The sequence below is a fragment of the Coenobita brevimanus genome, chromosome 71 (assembly GCF_032717465.1).
Source record: "Coenobita brevimanus isolate Jiangsu-jjx chromosome 71, ASM3271746v2, whole genome shotgun sequence".
NCBI lineage: Eukaryota > Metazoa > Arthropoda > Malacostraca > Decapoda > Coenobitidae > Coenobita > Coenobita brevimanus.
Genome location: NC_137024.1, coordinates 34,171,325 through 34,196,773, shown reverse-complemented (window position 1 = coordinate 34,196,773; position 25,449 = coordinate 34,171,325). Strand labels below are relative to the sequence as shown.

Sequence of the window (25,449 nt, the reverse complement as noted above, 5' to 3'; positions counted from 1 at the left end):
AAAAAACTTCCTATTACTATATCACAACAAATTACAGTACTGTACACAAAATATCCATGTAATTACTCATTCATTTCACATGTATACAATTTTCAATGTATCAGGTTTGTGACTGGGGGGAAAATAAAAAATTATTTAAAAATTACCATAATGCAGCTCCATATAAAATCATAGAGAATTCCAGATCCAAAAATGCCACACATAACAGTCCTTTTCACATGCTTTTCTCCACTGTCTGTCCTGCAGCAAGTATTTAATTCACACATCCTCTTGCACTCCTATAACCCTTTATTCATCAATCACAATACATTCTTATTATCATCATCATGACCTCTTTTTTCCCTACCTAAGGATGGGATGAAGTTGCAAAAAAAGGAAAAAGAAAGTATGAAAGGGGGAAAACCATCAAAAGAATGCCCATCAAAATGGCCCAGACAATCATTCACAGACAGGTCATGTCCCAGGAATCCTAGGTCTGCCTTAAGGCCAAAGTATCTGTGCATATATAGATTTTTTTTTTCTACTGATGCATTTTGCATTACCTACCAGACAGTTAATCCAACAACTGTCAAGTTTGTCATTGTCTTCTACACATAATTCATCCAACCAACTTTATCCATTTTCACTTCCCTAGCTGCATCAACTTTCATACAGGTAACTCACTTTCTTACACTCATTTACCACATTCATCCACCTTCTTGGCATATTACAGCTCCCACCTTCAAACTCATCATGTACCAATATATCTTTTCACCACTCTTGTTCTATATCCATTCTCTGTGTGACCATATCATCAAAGTGCCTCTCTTCATCCTCTGTCAACAGACATCACAACTCTCCATTTGTCACCATTCACATTATTATTATTATTCCTAATATTAAATATTCCCACATCCCTAAGGGAAGTTCTCTTGCTTTTGTCATTATTATTATTATTATTATTATTATTATTATTATTACTTATTTTAAAACTGTGATATTTCAAAGGCTATTTGGCCTAGAGCCTTCAGACTTGGTCAACTTATGTCGGACAGGTGTCCACTTCTTTTGGCCAAATATGCTGGGAATCCATCAACCAGATCTCTGGACATTATCCGGAACATTTAAAGTGAGTCAGCCATGCTACCTCATGAACCCCTTAAATTAAGATGAAAGTTAACTACAAAGCAGCCTTAAGGCAAATGCAGGCTATAAGGGCATATGGTTCCAATTGGTTGAATATTCACTAAGATTGCGTGGGGAAAAAATATTGGGACTTTTCCGGATATTCTGGATGTCACCTAATTTTCCATGAAGGAATAAAGCCAGAGTCAACAAACTTGGTGGACATACAGATTGTGATGACCTAAGGTGACATGTAAAAGATCAGTGACCTTGACCTGACCTGGGGTAAAAAACTGAGACTTTTCCGGATCTCATCTAATTTTCCAAGAATGATTAAAGCTACTGCCACCAAACTTGGTGGACTTATAAACCGTGATGACCTAATGTGGCATGCACAATATCAGTGACCTTGACCTCAAGCTCCCTTTACAGCTTCTAGTAGGCAATGGCGGTGGGAAGTTTTTCTTTATCAAAATTGTCCTTCGACAATTTTACGGTATTCTACTTATTATTGTCATTATTTCTTCTTATTGTGGTAGGTGGTGGCGACCACCATCCACTCACTTGATGTAGTGCTGCCTACTTCTTCCTTAGCCTTTATCATTCTTTTTATGTGCCTGCCCTCCTCTCTTCCCATTTCTCCCACCTTTCCTGTCATTTCTTATTGCTTTTCCTTCCTTTACAGGTGGCTTTACATTGAGTGACAAGCCAAATGGTTTCCTGTAAGCCAAGAAACCATTTACAATGCTGGGTGGTAACCATATAACCAAACCGTACGTGCTCCCTACGTGTCAGCAAGTGGGTTGGTGGAGGGTTAGTGCCCCTCCCCTTAAAACAAAGTCAAATGGCCACCCCTTATGGGATTATGGCGTCTGGCAATAGATAGATAGATTTCTTCTTATCCATCCTATACATTCCAAACAGTAATCTCATTTCCATGACTCCTCATACTTTGTTCACCTGCCACACTAAACTCTCATACCTGCATATTTCTGTGGGAACCATCACACCTTCATGCATTCTTTTTGTAGCCCCCACATTCAGACTTCTGACACACACCCTTAAGGTGCCATTCATTATAGTTCTGTTTGGCACTTCATAACAATCCATTACATCATTTAGAGGACCAATATCAACTCTCCCATTCAGAGCTCCCATCAGGAACACTAACTCCTCACAATCTCTATCCTATCACTCCATTTGGTTGGCCACAAAATCTTCCTTTCTCTTCCTCACCTTTACCATTTTAAGATGTATGTGCAGACAACAATGCCACTTTCACCATCTTGAACTCAGAATTGACAATACGTCAATTATTTCCACCTTCACTTTTCACTGTTTACATATTACTTCCTCTGACTACTCTTTGAACACAGAGTTAAGTCTGTGCTTATATGGTATGGTCATATGGAAAGCATGAATATACACAGGGCATATATGAAACTGAAAGTGGGAGGAGGCATGGACGGCCACAAAGAAGGTGAAGGTAAGGTAAACAACTGTACGAAAAAGATGTATGAATGGTGACAGGGCTAAGGAGCCAATGGGATCAAGCTAACTGGATGTATTTTGTATGGAGGAAAATACTGTAAGGGTTTGGCACCTCCCCCCCCCACTTTTAAACTGATGGCCATAAAACTGACTCTATCTGACAGGCAATATGAACTGCTTGCATGTAGAAAATTATACCTGTGAGGAGGAGTCCTGAGTGAAATGAATGTCTGGTCCAATTCACTGAGTACACTTGCTGATTAGTTCTCCCCTATCATGTTTTACTTTTTTTTTTCTCCCTCTCTCTATCTCTCCCTGAACCCTACCTCACTCCACTCTTGGGTGGGAAAAAGAGAACAGGATGATGATGGATGGCTGACAATAATGATTATGATGATGGCAATTCCTTTTTTATCTTTTTCTCTATATAACTAACTCGAATATGCATGCATTGGGTAACTCATTTCTGCTGCCCTCAGAAATGACTTCTGTCCCTCACAAACAAACTTACCATTATTAAGATTGAAGAGGAAGGAACACATGTATTTGTCATACACTTTGCCCCGGCGGTCAGCTTCATCCTGGGAGATAATTTCCCCACAGTACTCTGAGATAAACTCATTTTTCTGAGCCGAGTCTTTGAGGTATATCCCCCATCCAGCCACATCCGATGGTGCCATCAGCAAGTGTTTGTCTGGTGGAGAAGCACACTCTCAACAACTCCTATTACAGCATATTCTCAATGTTAAATTTATAAAACATTTCATGAACCACTCATTACACATACAACTGATCCTCTTTCAACACGGTAGATATATTCCTGATGGTGGTATGTTTGGCATAGATTATATTCAATGAAGTATGTATCTTTGCCCAATGGATATGGGGTTCAAAATTAGCAAATTCTAATGGCATATCTTCACTGACAACATTATATACAAGGTCTGTTCAGAAAGTATCTGACATTAGCCTCTAAAAAAATGAATAGCTAACCTGTTGAACTAGGGCACTAATTCCTCTCAAAGTAGGGCCTTCCTGACTTGGCATCATTTCCACTGCCTGAAACATTTTCCAAAGTCAGTTTTCAGTATCTCCTGCAAGTGCTTTATCACATTCATCATGATCTCTTCTCTTGTCTCAAATCAAGAACGCTGCAATGGAATCTTGAGCTTGGGGAATATCCAAAAGTTGCACAGAGCCATGTCTAGTGATGGGGAAGCCTGCCAGACCTGCAGGATGTTGTGCTTGGCCAAAAATTCCTGAATCAGTTGAGCAGAATGGGCAGGGACATTGTCATGGTGCAGCTTCCAACTTGCTGCATACCAAAGGTCTGGTCTCTTCTGTCAAACTTCGTCATAAAGACAACAGAGAACATCGAGATAGTCCTGTCTGTTTACAGTCTGACCTTCTGGTATATATTCGTGATGTATAACACCACGGTAATTGAAAAAAACTGTCAACATGCGAGTGCATTTCACCTTGCTGCAGACCTGTCGTGCTTTTTTGGGCCACAGGTGACTCTGCATGCTTCCACTGGGACAACTATGCTTTGGTTTCTGGGTCGAACCCATACACCCTAGTCTCATCTCCCGTGACAACAGTCTTCAGAAAATCTGGATTGCAATTTGCACACTCCAACACGTCTTCAGGCAACGTTCATCTGAGAGAAGAGACCATGACGAATTCAAAGAAGCACCTGCAGGAGATACAGAAAACTGACTCTGAAAAACGTTTCAGGCAGTAGAAAGAACGCTGGGCTAAGTATGACAAGTCAGAAGGCCCTACTTTGAGGGGGATCAGCATCCTGGCTCAACAGGTTAGCTATTTATTTTTTTAGAACCTAAGGTCAAATACTTTTTGAACAGACTGTGTAGTTCTGCTGGTGCACAATAATACCAACGATAACAAGCACAAAACTTCATTTTTAATTAAATTGGTTTGTGCTACTGTTGTTGCTTAACACCAGTCTGTCTGGCTGAGCAGACCCATTGACCAAAGGTAAGCTTCTGCTTCTGTGGGGCCATCCTAAAAGTACAGTACAGTACATTTGCTATGTAGGGATCTGGCACCCTCTTGTGGCTGACAGTGGTTCATCAGGGTCAGACCACAGTTCTTTCCATGGCATGGTGCAGGGAAAAATAGGGAAGTTTGCCTTCAGGGTGGACATCACAGCCATTTCACCCAGGGTCCACCTTCACGGTGGACATCACAGCCACTTCACCCAAGGTGCACAGTGACACCGTGTGTAGGTTCCCCTTCAGTGGCAATTAAAAATGGTTGTTTTTGTTGTGCTACCCCAGTAAGTCTGATTGAGCAGACCCATGAACTGCAAGCAAGAACCCGCCCATGCAAGGCAGTCCCATGCAGTGAACCATCGTTCCCATGCAGCTGACAGTGACTCACCACAATGAAGTATGGGAATTACTGTGGAAGTTTGGTTCCTCGGTGGATGCTTCATTTGAGGCTCATCACCCAGCTAAGAGAGGCACCACAGTAGGCTCCATGTCACTCTGTTATTTGGCTATGTGGTTACCACCCAGCATTGTAAATGAATTCTTGAATTACAGGAAATTCTTTGACTTGTCTTTCAGTGTAGAGTCAAATGAAGTAGAAGATTAATAATAGTGACAGGAAGGATCGGAGAAATAGGAAGAAAGGACAGACACAGGAAAAAAATGATAAGACATGTAGGAAGGAATTGGTATCACTATATCATGTGAGTGGATGCTGGGCACCCCCACCTACCACCAATTAAAACGGTGGTAATCTGATACAACTGTACTCACAGTTTTACTCAGAAATTAACGTAATACTACTACTTAAGTTTCCCTCCCCTCAAAACTGACTGCTGTATTTTTGCAAATTAATTTTATACGTATTTTGTACTGAGTGGAGTCTGACCTGATGGGTTGGACAATCTGCTGATCCTGACAACCCTTCCCCCATACAGTCCTGACTAAAGAGGTTCTAATGTACCATATCAAAATACTGATCCAAGCAGGAATAAACTGAGCAAAACAAAACTGGGACAGCTCAGACAATACTGCATTCTGAAGTGATAATAGTTCCAAACAGAATAAAACATACGCTCAACATCTATTAATATTATTATATCATATACTTACATGAACAACCAAATGCTATCACCAACTTCTGTATTTAAACACTGTCAAGGTGTAGAGATACCTCGTCCACCTACATGTCACATACTCAGGCTGAGTATACAGCATACTGTATTACTCACTTTTACCAACATAAACACTGTACCTGATGTGACATGCTTTACAAAACAAATCTGTATCAATCCCTAAATCTATTGAAACTTAAAACCTCAAGTGATATCAGAGAAACTCACGTAACCCTCGTTGAACTGAAACATTTTTGCATGTGATCTTGCTGATGGAGAACTCATGAGCCCCACATGTGACACACAGGTCTGGGTCACATTCTCGTACAGCAAGGAAGCATGGGCACTGCTTAGTGTTGCATGATGCCTTACACCGACACCCAGGGAAACGGTTTTGACCTGGAAAATGTTGAGATTTTATTACTTACTTCTAGTTTAATAAATCATCAGGCATTAGCTGGAACAGAACTCTACGGCCCAACTATGAGACGGTTTATTACAACAGTATTTACAGTATCTAGGCTCCTGAGTCATCTTAACTCAATAAATTCATCTAACATTAGCTGAACCAGATTATCAGTTTTCCAAACCATGACAGGGTCAATGGTGATGGTATTTATACTCTCTGGCTCTTATGACTCACCTCTAACAGTCTGCTATTTTCAATACAATGCTATAATATCTGAGTACAGTCGGATTCCTTATACCATTCATTTCCACTATGCATTTTATAAAAATAAAGCCATGGGCTGTTGGTCAAGTCTGAAAGTAGAACTTGCACAGAACGAAATGTGGACCCCAAATGACCCAAATGTGGCATATTCAGCTACTGAGCGAGGCACGTCACTGCGTAAAATACCATACTACTATGCACCTCCTCCTCCTTCCCCCTCACACCAAGCCTGCCTATCATCACAGATAAGATTCTGAAGTTATATGGCGGGTGAAAATAGAGTAAATATCGTATTTTGCGGTGTCTAAGCTGCACTTTTTTGTCTAAAAATTACCTTGAAATATCCCCATGCGTTCTCAAGGAAAGAGGTGATGAATTAGGCTGAGGTTAGCTTGGCTCACTTTAGAATATACTGTACTCTTATAAAAATTATCATCTCACTGCTTAGCAAACACTGATAGTTTTTAGATTATAAACACTGTTGATTTAACATATATATATATATATACATATATATATATATATATATATATATAATAGGCATTTCAGTGAAATTTCAGCAAAATTTTGATATAATCAAGACGAACACACAAAGTATTCATGGTTTGTTTACAAGTGGCCATGTGGCAGTGTAGCGGATTAGCAACATGGCAGTATGGGACAGAAGTTCGGCGGTTTAATAGAGTACCATCTGCGATACTCCCTGCTCTAATGAGCCAACACAATCACTGGTGATCTGCCAGTTAACTTTCTAAAAGACAATCATGATCACTTTGCTGGCTGTCCACTCACTAATCAGCAAATCAATAATGTTGGAGAGATGCTGGCTTGCAAGACAATACTGAGTCATCATAAACTTTTGTCACACATAGAAATTCAATCACCCTTGTTATGCTGACTTCTCTTAATGATAATTTGTTTTATTTGAAACAAGAGTATAACAGAAAGAAACAGTATTATATTAGTAAAATCTAAAAAAATTAATGTCATACTGTACAGTCTGAAATTACAGCTACACTGCTATGACTACAGTACTTTAACAGTGACTGAGCCACTCAGGGCTCAGCCAAATACAGTACAATACCATACTTTAAATGGAATAACTTTCCTGAGTGGTATAATTAATACAATACTCTACTTGATATTAGCAGTGTTTAATGAGTGATCATAACAACCTATACCATTTCTCTTAATTTCACACCATAATCACAACTGCAGCAGTCAGTGATCGCTTCAATTCATCTTCTGCCTCACTGCTATCCTAGCAAAGTTGACTGAAGTATTTATTGTTGTAAAGGTATACAAATTCATCACCATCAGCATTAGTAAATGCAGACCACTCGTTTGTGTGTGTGTGTGTGTGTGTGTGTGTGTGTGTGTGTGTATTTACCTAATTGTGATATACAGGTCCCATCTCTGTTTCTCAATAAGTCAAATTTAGCTTTAAACTCATTTAAGTTTTTAGACTGGACAATCTCTTTGTCCAGGTTATTCCACAGGTCTATACATCTATAAGGAAAACTATATTTCTTGATATCCTTCAGGCAGCTTGGCTTCCTCAGTTTCATTCCGTGTCCTCTTGTTACTCTCTTATCCCATAAAAACAGATCTTCTTTGTCAATTTTATCTACTCCCATCAAGGTCCTGAACACTGCAATCATGTCGCCTCTCCTTCTCCTTTCTTCTAAGGAGGGCAAATCCAGCTTTTCCAGCCTCTCTCTGTATGACAGATCTGCCAGACTGGGGACCATCTTGGTTGCTGTTCTTTGTATTCTCTCAATCTTGTTTATATCTTTCTTTTTGTGTGGGGACCACACTACTGCTGCATATTCCAACCTGGGGCGAATCATGGCCACTCAATTTTTTCATCATCTCCTCATCCATATAATGAAAAGCTACTCTTATATTAGTCAGGAGTTTATACGTCTCTCTAACTGTCTTGTTAATGTGTTTTTCAGGTGACAAACTGTCCTGGACCAGCACACCCAAATCTTTTTCTTCTCTCGCTTTTGTGATTGGTTCATTACCCATCAAATAATTCAATGATGGCCTCTTGGTACTTTTACCCATTTCCAATATTTTACATTTCTTTGCATTAAATTTCATTTCCCACGTCTGGCTCTATTCGTGTATCCTATCCAGATCCTCCTGCAGCATTTTGCAATCCTCCTCAACCTCTACCTTCCTCATGATCTTTGCATCATCAGCAAACAGACTTGCATAACTGTTCACTCCAGCTACCATATCATTTACGTAAATCAGGAACATTACTGGCGCCAACACCGAGCCCTGTGGGACTCCACTTGTTATGTGTGTGTGTGTGTGTGTGTGTGTGTGTGTGTATTCTTACCTACCAACCTAATTGTATCTTTACAGGAATGAGTCAAACTCATACTATCTCGAATATTAAAATATTTTTATCATACAGTGCTCGTCAAAAGTATCGAGCGCCTACCGCCGGGCGCGCAATACTTATGGCCAAAAAAGAATCACCCGTTTTTGGTAGTAAAAATTGAGCCAGAAGTTTGCGGCGCTAGCATGACGTCACGATAGCCTGAGGCCTTCCGACGCGCTGGTTGGTTCCCGCCTCAGTTGCCCACGGGCTGCCTGAGAGAGAGGAACTCTGCTGCGTCTCCCTCTCTTTTTGTGCCCTTTTTTACCGAGTGTCCCGCAGTGTTTTGGCTTTCGCCACTTTGTTATGGCACCTACCCGTGAACTATCGAGTGAAATCATATCTCAGATCATTGCTCTAAAGGAGGCAGGCCACCAAACAAAGGAAATTAGTGAATTGGTTGGTGTGGCTCGATCGACAGTGCGTAGGTGGTGCGCGCGGTTTTGTGTGGAAAACAGTGGTGACATTCCCACAAAGAAACCGCAGTCCAGTAGGCCTAGGAAAACTTCCCCAAGGTCTGTTAATGTTTTAAAACGTGCAGTGGAGTTTAATCCTCCTGTGAGTGCAAGGAAAATAAAGGAGAGCAACCCGGAAGTGTTTGGTGAGGTGTCTGTGCGCACAGTGTCTCTAAGGGTCCATGAACTTGGTTACACAAGTCACAGGCCTGTGAGAAAGCCTCTTCTCACAAAAAACCAGTGACTTCGTAGGCTTCCCTTTGCTAACAAATATCTTAACTGGGGTGAGGAGCAATGGTTGTCAGTGTTGTGGTCTGATGAGGCAACGTTTAGTGTCACCTGTAACAGAAGAGCACGTGTGTACCGGCGCAAAGGTAGTGACCCACTTGGCCCACGGTATGTTGAAAGCACAGTTAAACATCCTGATTCACTCATGGTATGGGCTTGTTTTTCTGGTCAAGGTTTGGGGAAGCTTGTTGTGCTTCCCAAGAACTGCCATCCACTCACTCAATGTAATGCTGCTTTGGGTGTCTGTCCTTTCCTCTCTTCCTTCCTTCCTCTTCTGTCTTTCTTTCCTTCTTTCTTTCCTCTTCCTTCTGCCTACGGGTGACCTTACACTATCTCTTCCGTCTCTCTTTCCTTCATTCTTTCCTCTTCCTTCTGCCTATGGGTGACTCTACACTAAGTAACAAGCCAAATGATTTCCTGTAGATCAGGAAACCATTTACTATGCTGGGTGGTAGCCATATAACCAAATTATGGCACTTGGCAGTTTAGTGGGTAATTAGGGTGCTCCAATTGGATTGAGCCAGTTTAGGTTTATATCCATGGGGTGGCTGGGGTTTACTGCTCACGTAATGCCACTCAAGGATGAGTGAGGCTGGTCACTCTCATTATAAACGTCAGGACCAACTTGCCTAGCCGCAGGCTCTTACGCACTGCATGGGGCAACGTAGATTTGAATGATGGATGGATGGACGATGAATGATTTAGAGTGTCTGTGGACACCAGATTTAAAGAGTGTGTGTTTAGATGCTCTGGGCATGTGAAGAGAATGGGTGTGAAAAGAGTGGTGAGGAGGTGTGGCAGGCAGACAAAGGTGGACAGATATGGTCAGAGAGAAGTACAGGGATGAATGAGGGCAGGAACTGACAACAATCAAACTGGCTGGATGAATTTTGTATGGAGGAGAATATGACTGGTGTTTGACACCTCTTTTTAATTTCAGTCATCAGATTTATTCTGTCAGATGGATGTGCAAAACTAAGTCTCTTTTCCCCCCCCACCTCCCCTATCATGTAAAGCCCAGATTAGGGGAGGAGGGGGGGCTTGAATGGTGAGTGAATGGGAGTGTGGCTCATTCAACTGAGCAAACTGTGGCTAGTGTTTCATTCCATCAAGTTTATTTCTGGTTCTCTGGACCCTTCCTCACCCTACCTTGGGGTGGAAAAGCTCTCACGATGACGACGACGACAATGACAACTGAACATGGTGTTTTACCACAAACAGGGTACTCTTCTCCCCCCCTCCTCTGCTACAGCTCTACTACCTTACTCTACTTGGGGGGGGAGGACTCCACTCCCATTTTACTTTACTCTCCTGTACATACTGCCTAAAATATTCCACAATACATGTATTTGATAATACAGCCAATAACTGGGGGGAGGGGTGGACTCTACACAAATGCTCCCAAATATACTGTAGGGAAAATATGGTCATTATCCAGCAAAACAACTTTTAAATCAATATATGACCAACTATGACAATTGTTTTGACAACATTACTTACTTATACAATGAGATTTACATGTGTTGTACTGCAGGAAATTTGGATAACATTTATCAAACCTATACTGTAATACATGAAATCAATTCCATGCAAACCATCTGTACTTACAGTCAGGACTGCAATTGCAGAATTTCTCACAAAAGTTTTGGGTCATAACACAGGCACAGTTCTGGTCACAGGGTAGGTTAGGATGGTCACAGGGAGAGTAGTTGTACACATGGTTGCTTGTAGAATCCTTCTTTAACTATGAAAAGGAAAAAAATCTTTGTAATGCATTAATAATTGTAACCAGCAACATGAACCAAAAACATGTTAAAATGCTCTAATTTATAAGATGCAAAGTGGCAAATAGCAAAGTGGAGGCCTAAAAGATTTATTATGTTGTAGTACAATGCTTAAGAGATGATTATTCAGACACTACCTGGATCTTCCTACAATGCATAGACCACAGACGATGTTTCTTCTTCTTCTTGCGGGGAGGAGTATTATCCTTTACACTAGCATCTGCTGGCAAATCTGTTGCTTCCTTTTGTGCAAAGTAGTAAACCTGAAGGAGAGTTGACATGTAGTAGATAACATGTTCCAGTGAATTTCCAAATGCTGAGCACTGATAATCTCTGCAGTAGGTTGGAAAAGAAACTGCAAACTTTAAATTTACGTAGCTTACTTCCTTCACTTCAATGACACTTATATTAATCTGGGTAACTGCAGTTAATTCTACTCAAGGAAGGTCTCCCTTAGTGAAGGGGCTAATGAAGTTTACATGTATCCCCTCCTCTTGTATGCTGAAGTAAACTGTCTGGGGATGGTAAGAATACGACAAAACTGATGTCCTATCACTGAACAGGCTAATACAGCAAAGAGAGTAGCATTTATCAGAGGGGGACAGACCTGTTGACATGTCTTGGTGAGGATGGACTGGGAAATGGCACAGTAATTGTTGAGAAATACTTTGTGTAGCACCCGGAACATGGATGCTTCTGATCCCAACCAAGTGGACAGGTTACATGGGTCTGTGGTGTCGATGATCTTGCTAGCCAGGCCATCTAAACTCATGGGCTTGGTGTACACATATTTATTGTTTGTTCTCACTATGTCAGCATCAGCACCCACCACACGCTTGTTATGTACGCTGCCCAGGGTCCCGTTGCTGCCCACTAACACCGATGATTTGCAGTCAAAGTCAACACCTGCAAGTGTGCATACTGTTCATTACCGCTGCAATGTGGTGGTAGGTGGGGGCACCCATCAACTTCTCACTACATGTAGTACTGCCTACTTCTTCGATGTCTATCATTCTTTTTCTGTTTCTGTCCTTCTCTCTTCCTATTACTACCATCCTTCCTGTCACTATTTACTACTCTTCTTTCCACTTAGGTGGCTCTACAATGAATGCTAAGTCAAACAGTTTTTTGAATCTAAGGAAAACATTTACAATGCTGGGTGGTAACCATACAGCCAAGTAATGGTGTAATGTGGAGTCTGCTATGGTGCCACTATTAACTGGGTGGAGTGGAGATGCAAATGTGGCATCCACCCACGAACCAAACCTTCACATCAATCCCCGTGCCATGCTGTGGCAAGGAGTTGTCAGCTGCATGGGGCTGCTGCTTGCCTGCATTTGATGGGTCTGCTCTAGACAGACAGACCTGGGAAGCACAACAACAGCTACACTGATATATAATGGAAAATTCTCAGGATACAATGAAATTCAGTATTTATCAAATCCACTACCAGTAAGTATATATGAATGATCAATAGTTACCTATACATAGTAGTTATTACAGGAAGTCTTTATATATCAAGTCCTTTGACTTACCGCACTAACAAAGTACATAAAATTGCACAAAAAAGTTTCATTTCTCCTAATAATAAAACCTCTATGCACGTTTCTCCAACTTTCAGTAACAACTACATGGAAAAATCATCACGATGAAAGAAACCTGCATTAACACAGGATAAACCAACTAATATTATTACAAATATTGTGCTGGGGATTGAACCTGGGACTCTCAGATGAGTCAGTCAGTTTTCCACGGTACCATGACCAGGTAAAAGTTGTCCCAACTGGGCACATACACACAGCCAAGGTACCCTCACCAACAACTGTGAATGTGAAAGGTAAGAGACAATTCCCTGGCACTCAGGCAAGCAATAGCGATTTGCTGAAAGCATATCCGGTAGGTCGGTTTGGCCTATGTTAGTGTACAGGTTCCTTCAATCAGTGCTGTAAAAGAAAAAATTGGGTCTGCACTTGGGATGCCTGGTACCAATTAGAATATATCTTACAGGTTCTGTGTATTTGTTATTTTGCAATTTCGTTATTACGTGCCACGTTCAGTACCAATTATGTACGATACCCAAGGGATCAGTGTGAGCGCGCACATGAACACACACACACAAGTAAACTCTAGCTATTCCAGATCAATTGGGGGAAGCCTGATCCAATAAAGAACTGATAATTCAGTATATCCAATGCCCCCCCCCCAAGCAGAATTTCAAGCACATATTGGAAAATAAACATGTAAATAGCATATTCTAGTATTAAGAAATGAAAACTATACCTATTTTACACTAACCTGACTCACAATTTCACATTCTTGTCATAGCACTTCTCCAAATAATAACTTACAAGGGGTAGAGGGATACAAAGGGTAAGAAGCTCATGTACTGTTCAGTATACAATAGAGATGGAAGTAGGATGCTCAAACTCATACACTTCTCATATGCTGTAGACTGAGTTAATTGTCATTCACTCTCACTGTCCACAAAGATGGTTTCTGGAGGCTCTGATGTCATGTCTGGTCTCTTGACTCTGTGAGGATCCTCTTGGCAGCAGGAGAGGGCACAGGCTTGAAAAACTGGGAGATCTAAGACTGGATCTTCCTTGGCTGCTGCTGCTGCATTTCCAACCTGCTGAGCCATATGATCTTATAATGCTGAGCCAGGGGCCCTCCAACTCTGTCAATCACAGTCAGGATGGTATCTATAGCAACAATGGCTGCAGCTAGAGATGGTCCATGTGCCTTCTTTTTTTCATCTTCCTCCTTTGCCAGTGTCTTGTCTTGTTGTACTTGAACGACAACCTCCTCTTCCATCTGGTGGTGGTATCCAGGCACACCGGCATCCTCATCCAGCCACTCTTGCAGCTCCTGTTCAGCAGGGTTCCCTTATCTTGCAACTGCCAACATTTCAGCCATCCTTGGTGACTCAAATCCCTCAAAATTATGCAGTGGTGCTGGAGTCTTGGGGATTCTGAGGAGTTTGCAACACCCTTTCTTGAGCAAGGCAAGAGACACTTTCTTCCATGCCTCTGTCCAATTGAAGATGGTGTCCTTGATGGTGTATTTCTTGAAGTTGTGCTGTCCTCATAGTCTTCCTGGTCCATTCCATTCCATTCTCAGCCACAATGAGGCACTGGTACTGGTTGAGGTTTCTGCAGTGCCTCTTTGCACTCTCTTTAACTCCCTGGTCCAAAGGCTGGATAAGTGCATTGGTGCTGGATGGCAGGAACAAGACCATGATTCATCCAACCTTGCTGCAGAGTTTGGTGGAGGAAGGATAGGCTGGTATCCTACAGAAACACTGTCTTCATGCTGTCAGAACTAATGGCATACCTTTTTCGGTGCTGCCTCAGGGCAGGATTGAAGCTGTGGTGGAAACAATCATGAATGATATACTGGGTCAACCAGGTACACTTGTTCCCATGGTACTCCACCAGAAGCTTGGCCATGATGTCCCTGAGTGACCCAGGTCACTTGCTCCTACCTACTATGACTGGCTGTAAGCAACTGGAGCAATCCGCACTGGCACCGGCCACAATGGAAAGACTCCTTCATTGTCTTATACCTTGGGGTGCTGCCAATATCCATCTAAGCCTGGATTTTATGGGAGAACATGCCACAGCAGCCCATTTCATCAGCACTGCAAATTTGGAACTCATGCAGGCCTTCGTCCTCCATCAGCTTCTGATACTGGATGAATGGCTCCACAAAACTGACATCAGCACTTGGCATCTCTCCAGGGCTAAGCTGCACCAGGCCTTAGTGCTAAAGATCAGTCCTGGGGTAGTGAGGATAGTGGTGCAACCACCAAATGCTTGATGTACGAATTTACTTTCACTTTTGATATTCTACGTTTTAAATATAATAAGCAGGAAGATACCATTGTATCATTTTATTTCATCACTGATAAAAGTTATCATAACTTCTTTAAAAGTTTTCTTTAACTGGTAATTATTAACAGAGGTTTCTTTAACCCTTAACTGCCAGGTGTCAGTATGGACCAATGTAAAAGAGGTGGCGGGAGGCTGCCAGGTGTCAGTAGGAACGGCAATTGTTTTCCTGGCACAGCTTGAAGTGGCTGCCACTTGATCTCATCACCAAAAGCTAGGGAGAGACTCCCACCAGCCGAGCCAACCATACCTCAGTCATCTCTGTGACTTTGCCAGATGTAAGACGATGTTTTCTTAATCCTTCTTGTCCAATTCCATTCCTGCCTTACATGGACTTTTGCTTCATCCACCCATTAAGCCTCCTTCCACAGATACTAGGATAAGACCAGTGATAGTGCCATAGGGTGAGCCTTGGATGCCATGGTATCTAGTTTATTTATCAATAGGGAAGTTATCACGTTAAGAAAGAAGCCAAAATCAGGGCCATGCACACACGCATGAATACATCTACCTCTCGAGCCAAAAATTACTCTTCTTCCTCATGCCGTTTCTCATTGATGTGACGACCTACAGACCTGGGGACTCTTTCATTCGCAAGAAGAGTTGGTAAATAATGTGGTCTTTAATCTTTTTCTCTAACTGCTACAGTTTCTGAGATATCAAGGTTTGAAAACAGGCTATTTTTGGAAAAACGTCTGCTGTGAGAGAATGACTGCACTATAAACAGACCAGTATTAGGGGTTAATATCAAGAAAATCATGTGACCAATATGAAAGCTGTATCAAAGAACCACAACCTGTGTGCCATCCCACTCATGGAGAACCACAACAAACCATGTGTTTTCCTGATTCTTCTAATTCTGAAGATGAAATAAACAATCACTCTGGAGGTCACTGTGGTGAGATGAGGTGCTGTTTCCAGAAGCATGGAGGTTCAGAAGAATGAGCTTTGCGGGAAAATGACTGTAAATAATTTAATTCTCAACGCCCTGCACTTTAAAATTGTAGTCTATTTCCATTATGCAAAAACTAATTGTTATTATTTCATAGGCATGGTGATGGTACTAACAAATATTTCATTTTCATCCCACTGTAATTCAAACCACATTTACTATTTCTAAGTGCAATTAAAAATGTACTAATATGTAAAGTTGCTTTATTGTTCACAGGAGCAGGATCTAAACAATTTGTGGCTGTCAAATGTCACTGGTAAGACCCACCTCTCCAACCATTTCCAACCAAGGCTGAGGTCACGACAACCCCCTCCCCTTTCACCTCCCATAATTTCAATCTTAAAAGTTCTGTCTGGCACCGCAGCAAGAAGGTTGGTGCAACCCAGCCTAATTATGGCCTTGTTAACAATGCCATGGCATCTCCTGAACCTCCATGGCCAAACATCACTACACTTGAAATCTTTGACTCCAAAGTGAATAGCAAGACTTTGTGTTATCCAAACCATCTCAATCTACTCCTCCTCATCACAACACCAGTCCCATCCTTCCTCTCAACTCTTCAATCATAATCCTAGCCCACCCAGGCCTTGCATTCAAGGATGCACTACACATCCATCCAGTCACTGTCATACCTGTACATCTGAGCCTACAAATACAGTCTTCCTTACTACCCAGGTCTCACTACCATACAACATAACACTTCTAACATATACCATACACAATGATCCCTTAGCATAGAAGGAAAGCCCTCTCAATGTCAGGAGAGGAGAGGCACCAGCTCCCTGAACTTCCTACAACCATTCCTCACCCAAGGCAGCACATAACATGTCCCTGAAATAACAATACTCTTCCTAATACTCAAGAGAATCACCAGAAAAACCAATCCTTTCACACCTGACAATCTCTACGAGCTCTTACCAACACATCACACATGAAATCACCATTATTTCACAGACTACCTCTAATACCACATCTCATGTCACCTACTTTTCACAAGAACTGCACAAGATGGAGCTACTTCTCACACCCTTGGTTAAACCCCCTCTGCTAGGACAGTACTGCTACAAGCCCAAGATATCACCACTTTTGTTTTATCCACATTATATGCTGTCCCTTGTGTCCCATTCTGTCTCTATTTTTTAAATCTTTTCTCTGCCCCCTTTCATTCTCTGAAATCAACAACTCATCAGCATACAACAACTTCTAAAGTCACAAGAGAGGGCTTCAAGCACCATGACAAATGATCAGGGGCTTGAGACTGACTCCTGATGAAAGTCAACATTCACAGAAAACTCATCACTCAAATCTCCATTCACTCTCACCTGGGTGTAAACACCCACACACATAGCCTAACCACTTGAACCAGCCACTCCTCGATTCCCAGCTCCCTCATTGTCCACTTCTTCTCCTCCTAGTGACTCTGTCAAAAACCTTCTCCAAATCAACAAAAACTAAGTACAGCTCCCTTTTCTTTTCCATGTATTTTTCCTGAAGCTGTTGGACAATGAATATGGCATCAGTGGTCCTTTTGCCTGGCATAAACCCAAACTGCATCTCAGCAATTCTCATTCTTTCCCTAATCATACCTTCTAGGACTCTCTCTAGTCCTTCCATTATCTGGTCCAAAAGTTTTATGCCTCTATAATTTCCTCTTTCCAGAACATCACCCTTCCTTTGTACACATTTACAATTACATACTTCAGCCAGTTATCTGTGACAATACACTCATATAATCATATTTATCAACTCAGTTCTTAAGTCCACTCCTGGTACCTCATGAGGTCTTCGGCATTCTATCAGTCAACCCAGACACATTTGCCATCTTCCCCAACTACATCCTGCCCGTTGTCCAGCTCACAGTAGCAGTATCAATCAAAGGCCAAAATAGATCCGCTGACTCTAAACCTTCCCTGTTCCAGTCAAACTCCTCATTAATCCCTAAGCTGCGTATGGCATTCTGGAAATGCCAATCGGTGGACTGCATTGTCCATTCCAGAAGCGCCACATGAAACTTCCACAAATTTTGCTCAATTTTTAAATATGGCATATGAATACACTCTCTGAGTGGGACACAGGGGTATCAGATGTGCAGCACGGGTCAGACTTTGTATTCAGTTAACTATAGTCTCACCAATCTAAAACCAAGGTTTGGGTGGGGTCTGGCGCTGGGTGCAGCCATGCCATACTTCCTAAACGAGCGATGAGTAGATTCTGTTATATATGTAATAGGCATCACAGATAGGTACACACATACCAATACAATATAAACGTAAGTATTCTAGCATATCAAAGGAAGGTAAACTTGTAATGCATATGGCTCTTGTACATCAATAAAGAAACGTGGCATACATATTTTACAGTGTTGCTGAAAAAAATGTAGTTACTTTTACTGACTTTCACGGTAGTTCTAAGTTGGGTAAGTAATGTAACAATTACGTTTATAATATAATCTGAAGGAATCAGTAGAACATACGCTATTTTCTTAATAGAAATAAATAAGTTAAAACACTCACGAGCGGCAACATCCAGGCCCATACTAGGAATCATAAATTATATGAGAGAGAGAGAGAGAGAATGCGATTTTTAAATTCATTATTTTGGTTATATTTATAACTTAAATTAGTTTCTCTTTACACACACACACATACACAGAAGTGGGTGAAGTCATGACAGGCCAGGTGGCGAGATGTGAGCGGCGAGCTCTAACGGTGTCAGGTCAGCCACTAGCCAATCAGAGTATAGGAAACAAGGCAACGCTGAATGCCGGGAAATCCCCGGCTGGACTCCACCCAAACCTTGGTTTTAGATTAGCTGTCAAAGAGTGACCATATCGCTTGCAACTGCCACACATCTCCCCAACCCCTGCCACCCAATCGAGCAGGATTCACACCCGGATGCTCACCAATCTCACTCCTGTATTTAATATTTCTCTCTCTCTCTTCCCAGAGAGAGGGAGGGGGGAGGGAGAGAATGGAGAAGGACAGAGAGGAGGGATCAATGTTATGCCTTCTGGCTAAATTTCTTCACCAAAAAAGCACCATTCTTTTTTCGCCAAAAGTTTGCAGTACCTTGACATAGGTGCCCAATACTTTTGTCGAGTACTGCATATACACACAGTCAAATCGACTAAGGTACGGCTAATTGGTTCTGGCCCAAGCCCACGCCACAGAAACCCATGCCATACAAATAACTAAACCTATGGGAAAAATGGAATTTGGTTCTAGACATTTGCCCAAAGTCCCCGTTTTCACCCTTCTCTTCCCCATTTTCCCCCACTTTACACAGGCACACAATCAAGCAGTCAGTCAATGCATGTACTACACACAAGTTAAACACTAAACAATAAATAATAAAGGGGGGCATAAAATACTAAAAGTACCTAACTCCAATGACAACAGTGCTAAAGTGGAAGGGGTTGGGTTTGGGGTTTCGAGGCAAGAGGCGCATTTGAAACCTTACCATGCCCCCGAGCCATAGGTATTCTATGCGCGTGGCTTGTTTTTTTGGTTCTGGCACCTTGCCGTGTCACAGAAAACCGCGGCATAGAAGTCCGCGCCATTGGCGACATGAATCGGTAAAGAGGCGGCCTGCAGTCCTGATGGACGCAGGTTCGAATCCCGGCTGGGGCAGGGAACAGTTTAAGGGTTTGAATTTCATAAAAAGCAGACTTTCTTGATCTACCAGATGACCCGCCGACATGTCGTAAAAATACCCCCGCTAATACCATTACACCAGTCCTGTATGAGACAGCCCTAGCATGTATTCAATATGGACGGTGGGTGTTAGTGCCGAAGTGGTGACATGTGGAGGTGTAGGAGGAATACTGGGCCTTGGGATAGGCTACTGCCCCAGAGATATAGGCCCTGAAGCCTTTGCCCAGAGTCGGACACATAAAAATTAAATATATATATATATATATATATGTATATAGTGTTTGGCCACCCCGTTTGGGATACATGGCGTCTGGCAATGAATGAATGAATGTTTGGAAACTCCCTGTACTGTTGTTTGCAGATGATACTGTGTTGTTGAGTGAAGATGAAGGGGAGCTGCAAGGCTTGGTGGATGAGTTTGGGAGTGTGTGCAAGAAACGGAATCTAAAGGTGAATGTAGGGAAGAGTAAAGTGACGGTCTTTGAGAGAGGTGAAGTCAGTGAATGTACAGCGAGGTTGGATGGTGAGGAATTGGAAAATGTGAGTACGTTTAAGTACTTGGGTAGTGTGATGAGTAAGGATGGAGGTTTGGAGGGTGAAGTGCTTGAAAGGGTACAGCAGGGAAGAAAGGTTGCTGGTTCTTTGAAAGCAATGATAAGAAACAGGGAAGTGAGCATGGAAGTGAAAAAGTTACTACATGACAGTATTGTGATACCAACTCTAACGTATGGATGTGAAGCTTGGACGTTGTTGGAGGGACACAAGTCAAGAGTGAGAGCAGTGGAAATGAGTTATTTAAGAGGAGCCTGTGAAGTCACATGGAGAGACAGGCTGATGAATGAGGATATAAAGGAGCGTTGTGGTGTGATAGGAAGTGTTATGAGGAACACACTGAGGTGGTTTGGCCATGTGGAGAGGATGGAGGGTGAAAGACTGACGAAGAGAGCGTATGTGAGTGAGGTGGAGGGGGGAAGAGGGAGGGGGAGGCCGAGGATGAGATAGAGGGATGGGGTGGAGAGGTATATAAGAGAGGCGGGTGTGAGTTGGGAGCAGGGCAGTGATATGGCGGGGGACAGGACGACATGGAGGCGATTTGTTTGTGGCCACCCCAAACGGGATTAAGGCGTCTGGCAATAGATAGATAGATATATATATACATATATATAGTAATCCCTGTACTATCCGGATGCCCACTATCCAGACTCCCCACTTACCAGACATTGTGGGCTTAGACCTTCAAAACCCAAAAATGGCCAAAAAAAGAAAAAAAAATCCTCCCAAATCCTAATTTTTTCCCACCCGCAATTTGAAATTGGCGCGCAGCACCGAACAGCTGTGCTTATGCATGGCCCCTTCACCCCATCCTTCCTCCCCCTCCTCACCAGTTACCGCCTAACCACCATCTTGAATACATGTTCATCGTAATGGATGCCACATGTGCTCGTTTTTGTGAAAAAACAATGAATAAACTGCAATACCTCACCACTAGACCACATGGGAATTTACAGTGTTATGCAGTGTTAAGATTTTAGAATTTAGAGTACAAAGGATTAAGTGTGGAGTGCAAATTGGCAGTTGAAACTGGCATGGCACAATTAAGAACAGAATGTGTAGTGTTAAACAATTATAACTCACAGTGCAAAGAATTAAGCGTAGCACAACACTGGATTACTGTATGTGCATCAAGAGCATTTTCACCACTGCCAGAGCCTTAGAGGAGGCAGCCATAGACGTGCTGTAAGTACCATGTACATGCTAAATACAGTATCTGTATTTTCCATACTCATTTCTAATTCCTCATTCTCTGGTTCCTTTTCATATATTTCATGCTTTGTGTCCATTATTGGTGTGAATAGGGCCTTAAATAGGTGCTATGCATGTCCAGGAGGGAGTTATTTAGATGGATTTCAAAGTTAGGCTGGGTTAAGGTCCATAAGTACCAGTCCAGGAGGCATGGGCCCACTTTCCAGACATGCCTTATATAAGTTGTGGAAGCAATGAAGAAAGTTAAATTGGGGAAAGCCCCGGGAACTGATGGAGTGTGTGGTGAAATGCTGAAGCATGGGGGAGAGATAGTAGTAGAATGGATGTGGAAGATGTGTAGATTGGCCTGGGAGGAAGGTAGAGTCACAGAGGATTAGAAGTCAGGTATAATTATTCCCTTGTACAAAGGAAAAGGGGAAAAAGAAGTGTGTGGTAATAATAGGGGCATTTGTCTTCTTAGTATAATAGGAAAAGTGTATGGTACAATACCTATTGACAGAGTTAGAGAAAGAACACAGGAATTAGTTGGAGAAGAACAGGGAGTATTTAGGAAGGGAAGAGGTTGTGTAGATCAGATATTCATTCTTAGATCTTTAGTGGAAAAGTTTCTAGAGAAGGGAAAGAAGTTGTATGTGGATTTCATAGATTTGGAGAAAGCATATGACAGGGTGGATAGACAAGGATTGTGGAAAGTATTAAGAATATATGGAGATGGGAAGTTGTTGAATGCTGTGAAGGGTATGTATGATGGTGCTAAGGCTGCAGTGCGTGTGGATGGTGAACTAAGTAAATTTTTCTCTTTGAAAGTTGGGTTGAAACAGGGATATGTCATGTCTCCATGGTTGTTCAATCTGTACATGGATGGGGTAATAAAACAAGTACAAGGTAGGGTAGTGGATGTTGGAGTGGCCCTGGTGAGAGAGGATAGTGTTTGGAAACTCCCTGTAATGTTGATTGCAGATGATACTGTGTTGTTGAGTGAAGACGAAGGGGAGCTGCAAGGCTTGGTGGATGAGTTTGGGAGAGTGTGTAAGAAACGGAATCTAAAGGTGAATATAGGGAAGAGTAAAGTGATGGTCTTTGGGAGAGGTGAAGTCAGTGAATGTACAGCGAGGTTGGATGCTAAGGAATTGGAAAATGTGAGTATGTTTAAGTACTTGGGTAGTGTGATGAGTAAGGATGGAGATTTGGAGGGTGATGTGCTTGCAAGGGTACAGCAGGGAAGAAAGGTTGCTGGTTCTTTGAAAGCAGTGATAAGAAACAGGGAAGCAAGCATGGAAGTGAAAAAATTACTACAGTACATGACTATATTGTGATACCAACTCTAACGTATGGAAGTGAAGCTTGGACGTTGTTGGAGGGACACAAGAGTGAGAGCAGTGGAAATGAGTTATTTAAGAGGAGCCTGTGGAGTCACATGGAGAGACAGGCTGACGAATGAGGATATAAAGGAGCATTGTGGTGTGGATGTGGATGTGATAGGAAGCGTTATAAGGAACACACTGAGGTGGTTTGGCCATGTGGAGAGGATGGAGGGTGAAAGACTGATGAAGAGAGTGTATGTGAGTGAGGTGGAGGGGGGAAGAGGGAGGGGGAGGCCGAGGATGAGATGGAGGGATGGGGTGGAGAGCTACATGAGAGAGGGGGGTAAGTTGGCAGCAGGGCAGTGAAATGGCAGGGGACAGGGCGACGTGGAGGCGATTTGTTTGTGGCCACCCCAAACCGGATTGAGGCATCTGGCAATAGATAGATAGATAGATATGTATAAATATATATATATATATATATATATATATATATATATATATATATATATATATATATACACAGTAAGACCTCGATATAACTCACTTCAATAAACCGGAATTTGCTTTTACTGGAATTGAGGAGCTACCGGACTAAGTTCCTATATATCTAAAAAAGTTTGATAAAGCCAGAAGCAGTCCGGACTGCCTGATCACTTCAGCTATGTTCACCACGATAAGGTAAATAAAAGATATGTCTATCAGTGTACAGTACAGTATTATCATATATATAATACCATCTGATTACTATAGTGAAGGTATAATACAGTCCAGTACTGGAGTGGTAGTGAAAACAGTTTAAAAACTGTTGGTGCGATCCGGACTAATGTCTGATATATCAGAAAAAGTCCAGGTTAGCAGGAGGAAGTCCAGATGTCGCTTTCATCAGAATTTCGCTTATTTTGAAATGGCTTGGGCCCCAATTAGTCCGTTATAGTGAGGTCTTACTGTGTGTGTGTTTTATATATATCTCTATCTATCTATTGCTAAATGCCATAATCCCATACGGGGTGGCCATTTGACTCTGAGTTATTTGTTTTACAGGGAGGGGCACTAACCCTCCACCAATCCACTTGACATGTAGGGAGCACGTATAGTTTGGTTATATGGTTACCACCCAGCATTGTAAATGGTTTCTTGGCTTACAAGAAACCATTTGGCTTGTCACTCAATGTAAAGCCACCTGTAACAGAAAGAAAAGCATTCAGTAGTGACATATATATATATACAGTACAGTATATATATATATATATATATATATATATATATATATATATATATATATATATATATATATATACAGTGCTCGTCAGAAGTATCGAGCGCCCTGCATCCCTCCTACGAAACAAACCTTTCAACACTGAAAAAACATATAAATAATGCATTTCATTTACCTTTAGTGCTTCGTAGGGTATCCTTTACGCTTCTTCACGGACCTGAGACGTCTTGGAAGTGAAAGGGCAAGGTTCCTGAGGTGCTGGAGGGGTATATTGTCCCAGGAGTCATGAATGGCAGCTTCCAGCTTAGGCAGAGAGTTCACGTCCTTCCCTTGGAGATTCTTCTTTACGAGGTACCAGAGGTTTTCAATCGGGTTGAGGTCTGGGCTATTTCCTGGCCAGTCTTTCATGAATGATACCTCGCAGTCATGAAGCCAATTGGTGACTGATTTGGCCTTAAGAGCAGGTGCACCGTCCTGCTGAAACACTCGTGCACCTGTTAGCTCGAATGACTCAGGTAAATGATCACACAGAAGCTCCAGACAATCATCCTGATTCACTCGGCAGTTCTTGGGAAGCACAACAAGCTTCCTCAAACCCTTACCAGAAAAACAACCCCATACCACAAGTGAATCAGGATGTTTAACTGTCCTTTCAACATACCGTGGGTCAAGTGGGTCACTACCTTTGCACCGGTACACACGTGCTCCTCTGTTACAGGTTACGCTAAATGTTGCCTCATCAGACCACAACACTGACAACCATTGCTCCTCACCCCAGTTAAGGTATTTGTTAGCAATGGCAAGCCTACGTAGTCGCTGGTTGCCAGAGAGAAGAAGCTTTCTCACAGGCCTGTGACTTGTGTAACCAAGTTCATGGACCCTTCGAGACACTGTGTGCACAGAAACCTCACCAAACACTTCCGGGTTGCTCTACTTTATTTTCCTTGCACTCACACGAGGATTAGACTCCACTGCACATTTTAAAACATTAACAGACCTCCGGGAAGTTTTCCTAGGCCTACAAGACCGCGGTTTCTTTGTGGGAACGTCACCACTGTTTTCCACTCGAAAACGCGCGCACCACCTACGCACTGTTGATCGAGCAACGCCAACCAATTCACTAATTTCCTTTGTTTGGTGGCCTGTCTCCTTTAAAGCAATGATCTGGGATATGATTTCACTCAATAGTTCACGGGTAGGTGTCATAACAATGTGGCGATAGCCAAAACACTGCAGGACGCTGGGTAGAAAATGGCGCAAAAAGAGAGGGAGACGGGGCAGAGTTCCTCTCTCTCAGGCAGCCCATAGGCAACGGAGGCGGGAACCAATGACCGCGTAGGAAGGCCTCAGGGT

At 42.3% G+C, this 25,449-nt stretch overlaps 1 protein-coding gene across 5 annotated transcripts in view; it reads right to left on the bottom strand.

Moving 5' to 3' along the window:
* The window catches only part of E(z) (histone-lysine N-methyltransferase E(z)), a 347,474-nt gene that overhangs the window by 23,091 nt on the left and 298,934 nt on the right, over nt 1-25,449 (bottom strand). For 4 of the 5 annotated variants that reach the window (XM_080277920.1, XM_080277921.1, XM_080277922.1 and 1 more), the window contains 5 exons: nt 11,922-12,220; nt 11,452-11,577; nt 11,139-11,274; nt 5,951-6,121; nt 3,107-3,289 (listed from right to left, as the gene is read on the bottom strand). In XM_080277920.1, coding sequence (XP_080134046.1) covers nt 3,107-3,289; nt 5,951-6,121; nt 11,139-11,274; nt 11,452-11,577; nt 11,922-12,220 — 915 coding nt within the window. The remainder of the gene's footprint in view (nt 1-3,106; nt 3,290-5,950; nt 6,122-11,138; nt 11,275-11,451; nt 11,578-11,921; nt 12,221-25,449) is intronic. The other variant, XM_080277924.1, reaches the window with a different exon arrangement.